This window comes from Frieseomelitta varia, unplaced genomic scaffold, assembly GCF_011392965.1.
Source record: "Frieseomelitta varia isolate USP_RPSP 00005682 unplaced genomic scaffold, Fvar_1.2 scaffold_372, whole genome shotgun sequence".
Classification (NCBI taxonomy): domain Eukaryota; kingdom Metazoa; phylum Arthropoda; class Insecta; order Hymenoptera; family Apidae; genus Frieseomelitta; species Frieseomelitta varia.
Window position 1 is genome coordinate 496,925 of NW_025110115.1, and position 20,316 is coordinate 517,240.

Consider the following 20,316-nt stretch of genomic DNA (forward strand, 5'->3'; position numbering starts at 1 on the left):
GAGACATTCTGTATCATTAAGAGCATGAAATCACATTCTAAATCATTATAGAGACATTCTGTATCATTAAGAGCATGAAATTACATTTTAAATCATTATAGAGACATTCTGTATCATTAAGAGCATCAAACATTCTAAATCATTATAAAGACATTCTATATCATTAAGAGCATAAAACATTCTAAATCATTATAGAGACACTCTATATCATTAAAAGCACCAAACATTTTAAATAATTATAAACATTCTTTATCATTAAAAGCATCAAACATTCTAAATTGTTCTACATCATATTCAAGAGCGTTAAACATTGTATATCATTCTATTTCATACACGACCACGACTGTAAGGGAATAAACTCTTCTAAATTGTAAACATAAATTGACTCCATTACACGGAATCCAACAGAACGATTGACACGAAACACGAGTCGTGCATTTCAAGGGATAAATCTGAAAGATTAGCCAAAAAAAAAAAAAAAAAGAAATTCCAAAACTATTTTCAATAACGTGAAATCATATCGGCGGGTATGTTCCAGATATTCGACACGGCTATGAGAAACGTCGAAAACTTCGGATCCGGCGGATAAGAAGCGAACAAGTTGGAAAAAGTGAGACGGGGGAAAAAGAGGGAAATATGTATATATACGTATGCAAACACGTAAGGAGACTTTCGAACTTTCGAGAGCTTTCGGTGCTTGGAATTCTTTAAAATATCGGAATGCCGCGAACGTAGAGAATGGGCAGACGATGTTGAATTAGAGTGGAGGTCCTTGTCAAGATTTATACGGGTATGTAGAGTGTCGGAGCGTTTAGCATGTCGTTCGACTACGTTATTTTAACCTGTTGAGCGGAATTCCGGGATTGCTCGTCTTGTTATTTGAGACTGTTTCTTTTCGACTTTCAGAGCGCGACTAACGTATTTTAATAATGAAATACAAAGTATCTCTAGACTTATTTTGAAATATCTTTATATATTATATATTATATATATTGAAATATCTTTATATATTATATATTATATATATTGAAATATCTTTNATATATTATATATTATATATTTTGAAATATCTTTATATATTATATATTATATATTTTGAAATATCTTTATATATTATATCACACGTATCACATATGTATATATTATGTACGTAGAATATCTTTTTTCGTCTTAAAATGAAAGATTCATTTATTTTACTTTCTTTGTGTTACGTAAATTTATATATGTTTTTTTTTCTTTTTTTGGTAGGATATAATTCTACGAGAAATTAATGAAAAGAATTTTTCTACTCTTACGTATTCATTGGAACAAATCACAATTATTAGAGACAAATTAGCTTCAATTAATAAGATTTATTTCGAGCAAGTGCAAAAAGGTACGAATACTTCTCTACTGTGTCTATATTAATATAAAAATATAAACTAGTAAAATGGACAATTACGATAGATTCATTTGTTGTAAACAAATAATTAATTGATTTATGTACTCATTGGAACAAATTACAATCATCAGAAACAATAGCTTTAATTTATAATATATTATTTATTAATAGCTTAGAGACAAGTTGGCTTTAATTAATAAGAATTTATTTCGAGCAAGTTCGAAAAAGTACGAATACTTCTGTATTAAAATAAAAATGTAAAATGGTAGAATGGACAATTACCAGAGTACGTAACAAATGCTTCCATAACCGACACGTTTGTCTTTCTTAAGAACTAAACGATTAACTGACAGTAATAAATAAAATAACAAATTAAATCTACTTTAATCTCAAAAATACAGTTCCTTCCCGTTTATTTAAAATTTGTCCCAAATCTTCATTCAGTCTCATAGAAATGACCGAAGTGCTCCGCATTTCATCGCAATCTCGAAAGTGCAGTTTCTTCTCGTTTACTTAAAATTTTTATCGAGTCTCGTTCAAGTGCTTTGCATTTTCAAATGTCTGATAATTCGTACGAAATTTAGCGAACATTGCCAAAATTATCGACGTCCGCTAACTAATAAAATAACTAAATAATAACTAATAAAATAATAAAATAAAATAGCTAAATAATAACTAATAAAATAATAAAATAAAATAGCTAAATAATAACTAATAAAATAATAAAATAAAATAATAACTACTAAAATAATAAAATAACTAAATAATGACTAATAAAATAATAAAATAAAATAGCTAAATAATAACTAATAAAATAATAAAATAAACTAATAAATAACTAATAAAATAAACTAATAAATAACTAATAACTAAACTAATAAATAACTAATAAAATAAACTAATAAACAAACTAATAAATAATTAATAAAATATATTAAAATAAATAAACTAATAAATAAACTAATAAATAATTAATAAAGTATATAAACTAATAATAATAAAATAAACTAATAAACAAGCTAATAAATAACTAAACTAAATAAACTAAATAACTAAATAAACTAAATAAACTAAATAACTAAATAACTAAATAACTAAATAAACTAAATAACTAAATAACTAAATAAACTAAATAACTAAATAAACTAAATAACTAAATAAACTAAATAACTAAATAACTAAACGCTTGAAATATAAATAACTAAATAACTAAATATCTAAATAAACTGATATGAAATTACATTTCCACGGTTTTCCAAGATTTTGAGAATGTTGAGCTATTGATGCAGAGGAAAGGGTGAACATTTTTACCTAACTCGAAGTTCACTTACCAGAACTTCTTCGAAACGATCGTAATTCTCGGGTCTGGTGTTCAGGAGGCTCTCGCCAACCGAATCCGTGGCATTGCTCATCTGGCAGGGGCCACGGCCGTCCAAAGCGCTGGTCGCAATATGCAGTAAGGATAGCACTGCCAAAAGTCCGGCTGCGGATGTAAAAAAAGAAACAGAAGAGAAAATATAACGGCGAATATTTCTTTCATTTGAGCCGTGTTGCCGACGTTATTACTTAATCTCAAATCCTCTCTCTCTCTCTCTCTCTATCTCAATTTCGCTGTTGAACTTCTCGTTTACTTTGATCGCGATACGAGACTTTACTTCGTAAGTCGGTAATCTCGAAAATTTTGCGAAAATCTTCGACATGAAATGACAGTAGTTAAGAAAATTCGCTTCAAGCGTTTACAATCGATAATTGAACAAGTGACAAATAATTGCTAAAATGATTGCACGTTTTATTTTAGATCAGCGGTTTCTAATCCTTTGATTCAAGCTTTCCTCTCATAAATTCCCATTCATTTCTAAAAAAAACTTTCGCACGAGTCTCCGTTTGTAAATCAAAATATATACACAATAACTTTGTTTTCGCGTTTTTATTTTATTTTAAGTTCGTCCTTTCTCTTTGGTGTCTCCCGCCATTATCAATATCATTTTTACGTACCCCCATAGCACATATTCCAGATGATATGTTTCCGCTTGTAAATCAATAGGAATTGTTTATTTTGAATCGTTTCAGTTTTGCAGTTCTTTGTAGCGCGTTATTTCGCAATATTTTGGCTTAAAAATACATTGATACGGAAAAGAATTCGATAGTTACTAGATTGTGAATTTTTATGCATTTGCAGGGAATTCAGGGGTAAAAGAATGCGCAGATAATACGGAAAAATAATACGTAAAATGTCCAATGTAGAATATATTCAAGCATACACAAAGCAAGTGAAATGAATCTCTGCGTGAGTTCAATGTTCGAGAAAGTAAGAATTTGCGTAGAAATTTCCAGTTTTGCAATTTGCATACGAAAAAATATTTTTCAATAACTTGCGAATTTCCCTACTCCCTTGATAAGTTTCCTCGAGATCTATCGAAAGCCAGAATTTATGATTTATAATTCAATCGCAAAGCCTGTTAATAGAAAAATTTATAATTTATGATTTATAATAACTTATAATAATAATTATTATAATTTATAATTTGTAATTATTATTATTATTATAATAATTATATAATTATATAACATATAATAATTATACTATATAATTATATAATAATATTATATAATAATTTATAATAATTTAAATTTATAATTTACAATCCATTTAAACAAAAAGTCAAATTCACAAGAGTCTAGATATAAATATGGCCTGGTTTGGTCTTACAGAATATCTAAAATAACATTACAAAATAACGGGAGATTATAAAGAGAGAGAACGAGGGGAGCGGCGCCAATGCGCGCCGTTTTGGACGATTAAAGGGATTGGAGATGCGTCGAGGCGTGATACAGGAAATATTTAAACATTCGGTTTGCCAAGTTTACCGGCGACGTAGGACAACAAAAGGCTGTGCGGCTTCCATGCCAAAGTACAGGACAGTGGTAGATAAAACAATGCCCTCCGCCAACCCCTGGTTAGTGCCAGCACTGTCGACCAGCAGCACGAACAAAGAGATTCGTCATTTCTGTAACAAAATATGTGCGCGGTTTTATCGAGGCTTCGTGTTGTCGTTCTTGACAAAAGAAAAAAAAAAAGGAAAAAAAAGAAACAGCGTCCTTGCAAATTAGATTTATGGAGGCAATAAAGTGTGATGTAATAAAGCGTTGCTCGGCAGCTTCTATTAGAGGAAGTCTGAGTGGTGCAACTTCATTCCAGGATGGTAGCGTGCATGATAGTTTGCCAAAGTACAGGAATTTGAATAAGTATTTGAGTGAGAATGTGAAAATAACGCAGGATAGAATTGTTTACGTGGAAATTTGTATTATGGGCTTTTCATGCGACGAAGATTGGCTTTACAGTTTATACTATTTTTATAAGTAGCATAGAAATTTCATGAACAGTATGATGTCGTGTAATGTAAATTTTTATATAACGTATGTAATTTACAGATGTTCATCGAGAGTTGATTTGCAAGTTAATAAATTTGAAATTGGAAATAATATTTTTCTTTATTTGTGTAGAAACTCATTTATGTAGAAATATATTATTGAAGTATCGTTCTGTGTGATGGAAAAAAAATTTGAAGGTGAATTTGTGGGCTATAATATTCATTTTATGAAAGTAAATTTTGTGCTAATCTACAAATTAAATACTTATACTTATTGGGCAGATTATATTCTGGATTATGAAATTTATTTTGTTTATAGTAGGAAATTTCAAATGTGCTCACAAATTATCTTTGTGGGAAATTGTTTGATGAGTTCGTCCTCATATTCTGAATTATATTGAAAAGAGTGGAATTACCAGACTGTGGCATGCAGAATGTGGAATAACAGGATATATGGAATGTGAAATATGGAGTATGAGATATAAAATATGAGACATAAAATATAGAATATAAAATGATACAAAATACATGGGACATAAAATATGAGATATAGAATGTGGAATAAATGGAATGTAGAATGCAGACAAGATAATGGGATATGGAATGTGAAATATTATGCATTGGATGTCGAATATAACCCATTATTTGGAATATAGACTATTTGGTAAGGATAATAGGATATAGAATCTGAAACATGAAGTATGAAGTATAAAATACAAGATATGGAATATAAGGTGTGAAATGAAACATTGCGACAGGATAATAGGATATGGAATATTTAATATGGTACATGGAATGTGGAATGTGGAATATAGAACATGAAACACAAGATATAAAATGTGGAATGTAAGATTTGAGACATGAAATATGCAATGTGGGTTGTAAAGTATAGAATGTGAGACGTAGAATATTCTATACGGATAATCGGATGTAGCATTTGGAATGTAGCGATATGGAATATGGAATATGGAATATGTGTGTGAACCTGGGATATAGAATATGCAATATAATATGTGGGAGGTGGTCTCATCTTGTCCCTCCTTCCCCTAAATATTTGAGTACATTATTGACTGGGATGTGTTGTAATATCAATATACCTGTTTAATTCGAATTAATTAAATTGAACATTCAATGTAGATTTGCTATAATATGTTCGTCAAATTTAAATGAAATTAATCTCAAAATTGATTCGTGATTGATTGTGCGTAAGTTACTTGCTTTCTTCCAAATTAATTACGACCTGACGTTTGTAATATTTTTCGCGTGGCTAAATAATTCGTAATTTTCAAGCTGAAAATTTACAATCGCTGGCAAGTGATTTATCGACTGACAGAGATATATTTAAAACGTTTTAATCGTACGAAGTTTGTTTATCGAATCGAACGAAAACGATGCAACTTCTCTTCTTTTTTTCTTTTTTTTTTTTTCAGTGAACTGTTTCTGTTTTAATTAATTAAAGTGAATTTGAGAAATTTAATCATGTATTAACAGAGTTTATTTCCACATGAAATTGACGATATTTTTTCGACAATTTTGTACTGAAATTTTTGCCGGAGTGACATGTTTTTTCAGACGTGAAATATAGGAACGTCATATCGTTATCTGCGCGCAATGAGACGTCGTAAAAAATAATACAAATAAATGTGCGATTATCTTGAAACTGAAGTAGATTTAATGCCGCTGATAGTAATTGTACACGCTTGACTACGTGAGTTACAAACGTCATACAGTAATAAATTTACAACGTGCGTGACTTAAAAATTTCCTGAATAAAAATTTTTCTCTTGGAATTCATTTTAAAGAGACTCGGAATCAAACACTTTTTTTTTTAATAAACAGATTTGCAAACAATTGCAAATTTCATTGGTTCAACTTTTTAAATGGATCATCATAGGAAATTTTCAATATTTTTAATGAAATTCTCTCTTCTTTTTGTTACAAAAAATATTGGAAAAAATTTGTTACCACGAAATTGCATACACAATGTGATAGGTCAGTAATTTTGTTAGGTACATACGTAATACGTTAGTAAAAAGTATGAGAAGTGTTAGTAACGTTCAACTAAATTTCGATACGTACGAAATAATTCATGAAATTTTGATATTCACGAGACACATTGTTTAATACATGATCGAATCGGGTCACGTGAATATCAGTAGACTCACCTCTTTTTCAACTAATTGAATTTCACCGGCACGAGTTGAATGCTATTTGTATTTCGCGTTCCCTACGAAATAAAATAAAAACGCAAAATTATATGTAAATTGTACAGAATAAAACCCGTAAATTAACAAACGAGCGATAAATTATGATTATATACGTCTAATTAGGATGGATGGAACCGTCAATTTCACGTGATATTTCTATAATTTCACGGTAGCAGCATTAACTGAAAATGAAATTTAGCAGACATTTAATTGAAATAACAATTAATCATTACTATTATAGATATTTGATGAATATGAATGTTACCGGTATTGTATTAATTTGCATAATACTCGCTGGATTTAGGCGTTATTAGATTGCGCGGGATGATTAAACATGATTAGACCACCCTCAAATTTTCCTCTAATTGACATTTTACAATGGTTGAATTTGAATGGTATTTTCATGCGTCAAATGCCATGAATTTAAAGATGCAACAATTCGTAGAAAGAACATAACAAAATTAAATTAAATTAAATACTTTGAATTTTTTAAATAAATTAATATAGATTATCATAATAATTTACAATAATACTATTTGATACTGGGAAAGGTAAAAAATTAACTTAAGATAATTACTTAGAAATAAGTAACACTCGTACAAAATATATACATAAAATTAAAATTTAAATATTATATTTAAAAATTATATGAGTTTTGCTTATATTTTTATATCCATAACATAAATACCGATAAATAAATAATTATTCAATATTAGGAATAATATACATTTAATTTCTCAAATAATTTCACTTTAATATTTTTAATTTTATTTATTTCAATAATAACAGTAGAAGATTTTAAATCAATTTTTAAGACAATAAACTTTTCATCAAATAAATCTAAAATTTCTTATTTCATTATGTCCCTTATATTTTATATTTACTATTAGATTATTCATTGATTTAAATCGTATTCCTTTTGATTTAATCGAAGGTGAAACAGAATTAGTTTCAAGTTTTGATTAAGAATATTATAAAAGATTATTTATTTATATTTCTTGAAACTTTTAACTGGATATATAAATACTTTAGATTATTTATTTATATTTCTTATAAATACTTTTATATAAATACTTTAGATTATTTATATTTATATTTCTTGGAACTTTTAACTGGATATATAAATACTTTTATTAGCGACTTTAAAATCACCTCTTCTCCTTTGGCCTTCTCCTTTCGACCATTCGCTCTATATATATATATATATATTTTTTTTCTTTTTTTTTCTTTTTGCCATCGACGAGAGCAGACTTTCCGTGGCCTCGAGATCCTCGAAGGCTCTATCGCGTTCTTGCATATTCCCCTGGTCCAGCCGAGTTCGACTCCCTCGGCCAGTCTTTACACCATCGAGGAAACTCGCGATCGAACGTCAAGGAAATTGGGACAAAGTTCGGACTCTGTAATTACCAGCCTGCTTTCCATCCCTCCCTCTCCCTCTCTCTCTCTCTCTCTCTCCCTTTTTTTTCTATTTCTCTCCGACTACTTTTTCTTCGTATCTTCGTATTCTCGTTTGCAGATAGTTTGCACGATTTCGTCGACGTTTTTGCGTTTATTGGAATCTCTCGAACGGGTATTAGAAAATCAATGAGATTCGGCTGAAGCATTCTCGACTGACAATGAAAGAGAGAGAGAGAGAGAGAGAGAGAGAGAAAGGGGCGAAAAGGGAGATAGGGTGGACCGGGATAACGTGTGATTTGTTTGAACGAAACTATAGAATTCTTATGAAGCAGGGGAAGGAGGGAGGGAAAAAGGGGTTTCGTTTGAATTACAGTACGTACGTTGAAAATCGGAGGGTATCAAATCGCCCTGATTTTTCCACTTTTTCCGATTCTTTCGAGCGAAAACGATTCGCGGAAATTCAGATACACAGCTGCGATTATTTCAGTTTTTGGGAAGTTTGTTTCAATTTTGTGACTCTACAGAGGAAAATATCGAAGATATAATATCGGAATTAATTACTCATATCATATAATATCGACTGAAAGATTGAGAATTTTTCATTTTAATCATTCTTCTTTGGAGCTGAAAAATTTTTCCATATTAAAACATTGGAAACATTGCACGTATTTTTACTTTAGTCGTAATTCATATTTCGACGATGATAATTTAAAAAGACCAAGTTGAAAATATTTTTCTTTCTTTTTCGCAAAAGATTTTTCAATCTCACCTTCTTAGGATTTAAAATTCGCGAATTCGAAAGATTCGAAACTTTTTAAATATAATTTAAAACGCACAACGTACAACGATACGAGGATACATTTTATACGTACCTGACGCAGATCTGTACGAATAGAGTGATGGCCCAGGTAATCTCCAGGAAGAATATCAAACCAGATGCTGCTCTGAAATAGAATCGCAAAAATTTTACATTCAACGTGCAGAAAGGCAAAATGCACACGTACTTTTACGATCTAAGCCTTACGATGTTACCGGAGTAACCTAATTTAAAATTCATCTTTCGCTGAATAGTTTCATTCTTTGCAAGGAATTTTCACTTCAGCATTGGAAAATACCTTGTTTCACTTTCTCTCATAATTACAGTTCATACAATTCACATTTATTATAATTGTACACTTTTTATATTAATTTATTTATATATATATAAATTTATATATAAATAAATTATTATAATTGTACTCTTTTTATATTAATTTATTTATATATAAATAAATTATTATTATTGTATTCTTTTTATATTAATTTATATATATATATATATCTAATACATGTACTACAATTATAAAGTCGTACTGTTATAATTAATGTAAAAAATTAAAGTAAATATAAATATTACATATATATATTTTATTTAATTTTTATATTAATTATATTTACATTTACTTTATTTCACTTTTTATATTAATTATAACAGTACGACTTTATAATTGTAATACATGTACTCTTTTTATATTTTTTATAATTCAGTCTTATGATTTCTTCTCGAATTTCAGTAGTGTCTGATTATTTAACAAGTAATATCCTATTTATATATAAAATATGTTATTTGAAATGAGAGACTTATGTTTGATTGATGTGCATACACATTTCCAGCAAATAATGTGTTTTCATTAAACTAAACAAACTAAATTAAAAAAAGTGAATGTACTTGTAATTAGTTGCACGAATTTAACGAGATGTTTAATCAACTTCGTTTTATCAGTGTTATTTTTTAATGCACCATTTTTCACTCGTCACGAGTTTGCTTTTTGTTCCACCACATCAATCTATTACAAACTCTCATTAACGTCGTTAAAGCGAACAATTAAGCTGTTTATAAAATGCACGTGCCACATCTATTTAATTTGGCAACACTATTATTTTAGTAAATACGAAATACTATTTAACGCGAGGCAATTGGAAGCTCGCGATAATTTCTTAATGCTACAAATTTATGATAGTTGTCTGTGTTTTCATATTATATCATATTGTTCAGTTTCAATGCAATTTCATGTTCTCTGTTATGTTTAAATCATTAAGCATTGTAATATATATACTTTTGCATCTAAATGTAACATCCACTTGGTAAAAACTTGGTACGCCAGCATTATTTATATATTATGTAATATATACTTGGATGGTTATTTTGTAAGTTAGATACTAAATATCGTCAATTTACGTTAATAAATTTATAATTACGGCACAATGTAATAAAGAGATTCTCACTCGAATAAATCTTTATCCGGATAGATGGACTTGCTCGAATGGATTCTTAGTCAAACAAATTTTTATTCGATCAAACTTATTGTACACCGATTGTGTAGTACATTTATTCAATAGTGGCGACTAAAACACCAACTCCATTCTTCATTCTTACTTTTTCTTCGTCGAATAAAAATTAAATTTTGTCCTGTCGAACACTGTGATGTATGTACGCGTAACGTGAGAAATGTTTAAATATTTTTCACAAAACATTTCAACTAACCGTCCAACTTCTTTAAACAAACAAGCTACACAGAAATTGATCAGTGAGTCAATTAAACAGCGACTTTCGTTTTTGATCGCGGTGAGCGCAGGAAAAAAGGAGAAAAGAAAACAGAAAACGCCGAGGCGAAGCAAGCCACCATAATCCGAGAAGGTTGGAAACGATCCGTTGGATTCAGTTTGCGGTGGTTCTTTCGCGATGGCCGGCAAAAATACGGCGACGCTGGCAGAAGAACGTTGCATCGTGGCGATCGTTTAATCTTCCAGCAGCGTGAGAAACACAGCCAGTTCGACAGATATTCCCACCCTCTCGTGGAAATTCCGTTTCGTCGAACAACGCTTATTTTACCCGGCAAATAAGTCCAATCCGCGAATTATTCGCAGTCCCGTTGGCTCTTTGTCGCTGTTGTCCGGCAAACAACCGGACATAAAACTACGTCGGCGATGTTTCACGCGTTTCGGCTGTTGTTCGTTTCCAGACGGGCGCGAATTTCACGATGCAGAACAAGCGATACGTCGCGGCGGTATCCTCGTTCGCATCTCTGCAAAGTAAAATCGAACGAAATTCGGTTGTAATTCGATGCAAACGGAGCAATTTCTGCTCCTTCGGAATTTTACATTCCTTTAAAATTTTTTTAGAATTTCAGATTACTTTAAAATTCCTTTAGAATTTTAAATTTCTTAGAAATTCTTTTAGAATATTGAAAAATTAGATTTTTTTTTTGGATTAGGTTCAGGTTAAAGAAAGATCGGAACTGTCGTGTGAATCTCGTCGAAAATTGACGAATGCTGACGAATTTCGATAGATATTACGTAATTATTAAATTTGGGAATTTTTTGTCATTTGACGAGTGAAAAGTGAAAATCTAAAATTAAAGGAAATTTTGTCGATTGATGGGAGATTTGGTGTGAAAGAGATATTAGAATGTTAAAAATTATGTTTTCTTAGCTGAATATTGTTGTATAGACGAATGTCTAGTAGCAATTAGTAAATTCAGAAATTGTTTGTCATTTGGCAAGCGAAGAATGAGAAACTAAAGATTAATAAATAATTTTGATATGGAACGATATCGCGAGGTATTAAAAATTCTTTATCTAGCTGATTCTTGTTGTGAAGAAAAATTAAAACTGTTCTGTAAATTTTATTGGAATTTTATGAATTTCGTTATTGCTGCATGGCAATTTGTAAGTTCAAAAATTCGTTTGTCATTTTGTATGCATGAAATGTTTCTCTTCGCAGCCAAAATGATCAACTCCAGTTTTTCTTTTTTTTTTTTTTGTACATTTCATAACATGAAACAAAATGTTAATATACACGTATATATAAAACACTTATTGTTAATACACGCATATTTGAATATTGTTAGTACAAAAAAACTACAGTTATACAGCATTTTTTAATAAAATATATATTTGTGACGGTCGTATTAATAACCCATTTTGAATTCTACATTGAATTGAAGTGTCAGAGTGCCCAAATTACCGCTGCAGGACTGTAAATCCCAAGAGTGCAAGGACGTATATAGAATTCTCTATGTGTAATGTAATCTCAAGGTTCGGACAGTTTCAAGCACCAATTTGTGGAAATTATTAAACAATTATTGTCTGACATCTAATGTCTTTGCTAATAGTAAAACTTTCTCATTAGCGTCGAATACTTGAACATTGTATTGACTGTTATTTAAATATATTATTTTATAATATACTTGAATATATAATAATGTATATTAATATATCATAAAAAATTAATATACCTGTATTTATCAATTAATAAATACATTATTAAATATATGTTGTATTTAATGTATTCATGAATACATATTAATAAATAATATTATAATATTATTATAATAATAATATAAATAATATTATAATATTATATAATAAAATATTCATTATAATAACGAATATATAATTGAACTAATCAATATAATAATGAATATTATCATTATCTATTAATACTTGAAAATATTAAACTTATTACATAAGCTACTTAAATGAACTAGTTGAGCTACTTGAATGAGGTTGTAAATGAGTTGGTCAAATTGCGAATCATACAACACACGAAAATTATTACATATTCATAATTCTAATTGGCAAAGAACACGAAAAAGAAAAGGAAAAAAAGAATAAAACAAAAATTCATAAACGATAAATTTTTATCAACAATACAAACACCGAACGTGAAGACCATGCAATAATTATTAAACAGCAAACACACAGTGCGTTCGCCGGTTCAAACATTAAACGAAGAACTTACGCGAACGTTGAACGATAAACGATCAAAGCAATACGTTCATCAATGCACGTATTAAACGTGAAACTTTATTAGAAACGATAAACGTTGCACAATAAACGACACACATGTGTAATCTACGAGCGGAACAACAACAAACAATAATACGCTGCAATAAAATGAACTGAGCGAACGACTTGCTCGATAATAATCGACTTGACAATTTCATCGAGACAAAAGCCAGCATCCGTCCATTAATCGTTTCCGTTTCGATACGCGTTTTCCTCCAGATTTCATATATATATATATATATATACAGGGTGATTCACATAACTTGCACATCTGAGATGACTTTTATATTGTGCGTTTAACGAAAAATTGTTCAATACAAAAGTTGCATGGTTCCAACCGAGACATAATATGGCGTATCAATTTTTTATGGGTTTCGAAATTTTCAAGATCATTTTTATCATCAAGATCATATATATATATTATTAAATATATGTTGCATTTAATATGTTCATAATGTTATTGAATACGTATTAATAAATAATATTATAATACTACAATATTACAATATTACAATAATACAATATTATAATATTACAGTATTACAATAATACAATATTATAATATTACAATATTACAATATTATAATATTACAATATTACAATATTCAATATTATAATATTACAATATTACAATATTACAATATTCAATATTACAATATTACAATAATACAATATTATAATATTACAATATTACAATATTCAATATTATAATATTACAATATTACAATATTCAATATTATAATATTACAATATTACAATATTCACTATTATAATATTACAATATTACAATATTAGAATATTCAATATTATAATATTACAATATTTAATATTATAATATTACAATATTATAATATTCAATATTATAATATTATAATATTACAATATTTAATATTATAATATTACAATATTACAATATTCAATATTATAATATTACAATATTACAATATTCAATATTATAATATTACAATATTACAATAATACAATATTATAATATCACAATATTACAATATTACAATATTATAATATTAGATTATTCAATATTATAATATTATTTATTAATATCTATTCAATAATTTAATGTATATATTAAATACAACGTATACTTTATTATAATATCATAATATTGAATATATGTTTTTTTTCATCATAAATTTGTTACAAACGTGTGGCGGCTGATCATACAGCGACCAAATCTACTTCGAGCGTTGTACACCACTCCTGGCTAACACTATGCAACCTGTATACTATCGGCGTGTAGTGCTAACCAAATGAGAATCCAGCATCAAACGAATCGATAGACGTAGCCCGTTTATTACTTGTGACTATTGGCTCTCGTCTCTGCCGGAATATTCAGCCTGTTTCGTGATACACTTTTCGTGATTTTTAATATCTTCTGTGTCTTATTTTCTTTTTTTCGATCTTTTTAGTGAACGTTACACAGTAATACTGTGTCAGACATGTGACAAAAATGTAAAATTACTTTAAATCGAAGATTTAAGAACTGAAGCTCGAATTCAATCGGACGATCGTTTGAAAGAACGAAAGTAATGAGACTCGAAATACAGGGTGGTCAATGAAAGGCCGAATGATATAAAACAAAAATAACTTCTACAAGCACACGGCTTTTAAATTTTTTATTACTTTATTTGGAAATATAATTAATAGATTTTTTTTTCAGTGTTACGTGTGAATTTTTTCTTTTCTATGAATTTTTCAAACCCTTCAGTTTTTTCAATGGCCACCCTATATTAATATAACGCGAGCTTTGCGTTATTCGTAACTCTCTTGCTGAACTGCTTGCGATATCCTTCGCAATAAATTAGCATGAAGAAGAAGATTTAGGTCCGGCGGGGTTAAAACGTACACGTTCCTCGTTCAATTCACGCGTTAATTATCGTGGCAAGAAAACATAATCTGTATCACACATGTTTAAACTGTATGTTCTTGACTTGATAATTTCCCTTCTTTGTTTAATTGTCTGTTCGTTAAATAGAGAATCAGAGTGAGATGATTGCAATCCAACTTTCAATTAAATCATTTTTCACGTTTTAACAACATTTGGTTGCTGGAAATTTTGTTGATTGTACTTCTTCCTTGTTTGTTAATTTTTCTAATGCTAATGCTTAGATAGCCACAAAAATTACCAGAAATTTAAATTAGATGGCCAATTTTTATGTTTTTGTAGGGAATTTGGACGCGCAAAATTCATACATAATATACAAAAGTATAAGAAAATATTCGAAATAGAATATTTAGCAAGAAATTTCTATTTCTTCAACACTAGAATTATAAATTTTATTTATAATTTTTGTCAGAAATTCTGTAGGCGTAAGACACTTTTAAACGTTCAAATGATTTTTTTTTTGAAAAACACGTGAATCGAAGTTTGTATTGTATCGAATTTAATAATTTTATTGTATCACGAGGCTTCTCTATTTTGTTACTTTAATCGCGCATCTAAAAATTTGAATATGTACAAAAATTCGTTCATATATAATATGACAAATTAAGAACAAAGTTATCTTTAAACGTGCACCTGTTTATTTAACATACAATATCAATATGCCATTAAATCGTCCATCAAAGAATCTAATTATTTTAAACATCTCGTTGTTAGATATTATCTGTATTATCCATCAAAATTTCCCCTAAACTTCTCCAGATAATCTTGTCGCTGACGGAAATTTTCTCGAACCTTTTGCAATAATAATTTCCATTAGACTGACGTCACAGTTTATTCTTTAACTCTAAATTTATGCAAGTGTTCTTTCCATACACTTTTCATCGAGAAATTGACGTTAACAGGTCGGATAACGTATGGGTCGCAATCGCATTGTTACGTACACTATAAAGTCGAAGTCAGTCATCGTTCGAACAATCACGGCAGTGTCGCACGTTGAATGCAAAACGTCCCCGAAACAAGCGATTTATCGCTCGCAACTGCATTAATCGGGCCAGTCGATCTTGCCTCGTAAATTTCGAACTCGTTTCGCGGAGTTCCGCCATTCGAAAAAGGGGAGAAGGCAACACCGCGACGATATTCATGATAAATTAAATGTGTCCTACCGACACTTGCGGCTTCTGTTCCTCTTGTGAAATTTATCGGGCAAATAAATCGAGGAATATTTCATTTCTAAGTGCACAACACTCGTCAGGAATGTTCGCACGCTTGGCAATCTTGACCAATCTTTTGTCTATTTCTTTACGATTTTTACGAAAGAAAAGATAATCGTAACGATATTCGTAACAAATTAAGTGCGTAAATATTTAATTGTATTATAATATTAATCAAACATAATATTAATATAATATTAACTATAAAATAGCAACATAATATTAACTCGTTTATAAAAAATGCTCTTCATTTCTCTAAAAGTCAATCACGTAGCAAATAAAGTGAAGAATATTTTATTTACAAACGTAACACTCACCGGAAAAGAAAAGAAACAAGACAAGTCGCAATTTACACTCTTAAAGATCCGAAGAGTACTTTGAGAATTTTTTTTCTCAATTTTTATAAAAGAAAATGTTACACCGAGAGTACACGTCAATTATGTAATAAATAAAATAAAATTTTATTTTTTAATTTCTCTATATTAAAAATTATAATATCATAGTTTACAATAAAAATATTTATTTTTAAATTTCTCTATATAAAATAAAATTTTATTTTCAAGTTTCTCTATATTAAAAATTACAATATTATAATTTATAATAAAAATATGTATTTTTAAATTTCTCTATAAAATAAAATTTTATTTTTAAGTTTCTCTATATAAAAAATTACAATATTGTAATTTATAATAAAAATATTTATTTTTAAACTTCTCTATAAAATAAAATTTTATTTTTAAGTTTCTCTTCTCAATTTCCCCGAAACGAAAATTACATCGTGACGATAAACTCGTGATAAATTAAACGTTCTGTCGAAATTCGTGAAGTTTTTTATCGAACCTATCGTTCGCCAAATAAAACGAAGAATGCTCTATTGTCCAAATATGTAACCAAAAATAAAGAAACGAGGCGAATTGTAAATTGTGCTCTTAAAAATCTACAGAATCTCGAGCGTTTCTTTTCCCAATTTTTGCAAAAGAAGATATTACGTATTCGTGACGAATCGAAATGATATTTGTCGAGCCCAATTGCGTATCGAATAAAACGAAGAATATTTTCTCTTTAAATGTAGCAGTAAATCTTTAAATGTAGAAGTAAATAAAGAGAAAGCCTCTAAGAGTCTTAAGTGACTCGACTCGTTTCTTTTCTCGATGTTTATAAAAGAGAAGAAGAGAATATTCGTGATAAATTGAAATCGAGTTTTCTCGATTCATCAGAAATAAAGCTGTAATTTATACCCTCGAGAAACGTCGAGAATCACGATCGTTTCCTAGCTCGACTTTTACATTCGTCGCGAGTTCGACTTGAGCGTAACTTCGTTGTTAACTAAGTTAAATTGCGGCCACCAACACGGTCTTTTTAGGGATTCTAAACTCGATTTCAAGTATTCTGAACGCCCACGTGGAAATTTACTTTTGTAATCTTTCAAATAAGCAGCTTTTAAGTACATACAATGGATCACGAATGTGTTCGAACATCAAATTTCCAGTGTTCGAGAAAGCGTCGATATTCAAACTGTTGTAATTTTGTAAAAAGGAAATCGTACAACGAAGAAACATTCGTTTCATTCTATGATGTTTTTACAGTGTATAGAAAGTGTGCAGAAAGTAAAGACACTTTCCTCACTGTACGTAAAAACGTTGAAAAATTTTTTCCATGATTAAATGTACGTTTGAAGACCGAAGTCTCTCCTTCACAAAGATCCCCAAAAGTTTGACGTACGATTTTTGCTCGCCGTTTCATCGAATTTTGAGTATCAGACGAAAATGTCGATTTCTTGAATTTTCGTTGTCCAAGTATAACATTCAAAGTTGAACAAATTGACAAAAAAAAAAAATTTATAGTTATAGTTTATAATAAAATTACTATAAAATTTATAGTTTAATATATTATTAGTAATAATTATTAGTAGTAATAATTTATTATTACTATAAATAACTATAAATATAAATACTATAAATATTTTGTACATATTGTATTTATATATATATATATATTATTTTATAATATATTTATATTTATTAATATATATTAATAAATAAAATATATTTATTATATTTATTAATATATATTATATTTATATATTAATAAATATACTATATAAATATTACATTTATTAATATATATTAATATATATAATTTTATATTTATAATATATATTATATTTATTTTACTAACATCTATATATTAGTAGTAATAATTTTTCACAAAAAGAGAAGTGTCTTTCTACACGCGATGAAAGAATAAAATGAATGACTGATTTTGAGACTAGAGACTTTCGAAATTCACTGTACGATTCTTTTCTCGCAAGATTGACAACAGACTCTGAATCGCGACAATATTTCGAACACTGGGACTTTGGCGTTTCGAATACTTACACGACTCTTATGCGACTGTGTGCATACTTCGCCAGGAAAATGAATATTTCTCGAAGGGTGAGAATCCGGCCGACGTAACCTGTTAAACTCGCGAGCGACGATTAATTTAGCAACTTTGTCCCAAGGTGCGTTTTCTATTTAACTACGGAGGGGCTGCGGAAACTGCAGCTTGCGGAACTGATTGTTCATTCTCTGCATTAGTATATCGTGCCAACCACGTTCTAAATTGTAAGTCTGATTACCCTCGTTTTCTGACTATTCTCTCTCTCTCTTTCTCTCCCTCTCTATATATTTGCCAACATTAATAAGGGCAAGTGCACGAAGTTGTACAAAGGGATTAGTTTTATTTAAATAACAAATATCGAGTCAGGCGTGTATTATAGGAAACCTCCGAGTTTAAACTTGCTGTACCAAAGTTTGTCTAGCATGACCCTCGTAACAATGTTTGTACGATAAGAATATAACGTGGAAACGTGAGACAGGCTGAGTGGAGTCTCTAAATTAATCTTCCAATTAAGCGAATTTTGTACATATCGTATTGTATACAATATATAATAAAACATTTGTGCTACAATGTAAAAATAAATATACATAAGTTAAATTATTGTATAATAATCATTATATTAATATTAACTTGTGTAATTATTAAATTATTAAATATTATATTATTATTATATTAAATAATATTATATAATAATTACGTAATTATTAAATTATTGTACGAGAGTGGTATAATAATGTGATCATACAGCAATATATTACTGTGAATATATAACATACATAATATATTACTGTGAATGTAATATAATAAATAATATGAACAGGAAAGGAGATTAGACTTTGTAATAAAATCTTCAAATACAAGAATCATTTTAAAATTTCAAGGATGTAAGAAAGTTAAACATACTTATTGGACTGAAATTTTCAATGTTCGAGTTAATGATTGAATGCACGATCTTTCCAAGTATTCTAAAACTGACAATTTTTTTTTTAATCTTTTTACAGAAAAATGATTTTAGAAATTCATTTGTATTTCTATCAGAAAATAAAATGGAGAGAAAGCAACAGAAGTAAAGAAATTATGTATCCAAGTACCTGACATTTTCTTTCACTCCAACATAATTCTAATATAATATAATATAATATAATGTGATATGATATAATATAATATAATATAATATAATATAATATAATAATGTCGTAATTAAAATAAAGTGTTCTAAAAACACAAGTGCTCGATCGTATTTAAAATATTAATATTATATTTTAAATTTGAAATATGAAACGTTCGTTTAAAATATATGGAAAACTAAAATATGTCAATTGGATTTCAACGTTTTCGAATACTTTTGCGTTTGATCGAAAACTCTCCCAAATAACTAACATATGAAAGCGGAAGAGAAGAAATTTTCGTCAATCGAAGAACAACGCTTGTGCAATATTTACATCAGCAGCAATAATCATCGCAACTTCAAGGGGTGATGAAAGTTTTCAGACGATCAGCTACTTATGATTTAAAAATTATTTCTTAACATTTGTAAAAATATGTTTTCCCAATTGGACAAATTAGGAAGGAATGTAATTTCACTATCGAAAAGAAACTTTCTCTTTTCTTTCTTTCTTTTTTTTTTTTTTTT

At 28.8% G+C, this 20,316-nt stretch overlaps 1 protein-coding gene across 1 annotated transcript in view; it reads right to left on the reverse strand.

Annotated features, from left to right (window-relative positions):
- Positions 1 to 20,316, reverse strand: part of LOC122531084 — a 160,187-nt gene that overhangs the window by 4,162 nt on the left and 135,709 nt on the right. The window contains exons 3-5 of the mRNA XM_043658672.1: positions 9,230 to 9,301; positions 4,250 to 4,389; positions 2,713 to 2,864 (exon numbers count right to left, since the gene is read on the reverse strand). Coding sequence (XP_043514607.1) covers positions 2,713 to 2,864; positions 4,250 to 4,389; positions 9,230 to 9,301 — 364 coding nt within the window. The remainder of the gene's footprint in view (positions 1 to 2,712; positions 2,865 to 4,249; positions 4,390 to 9,229; positions 9,302 to 20,316) is intronic.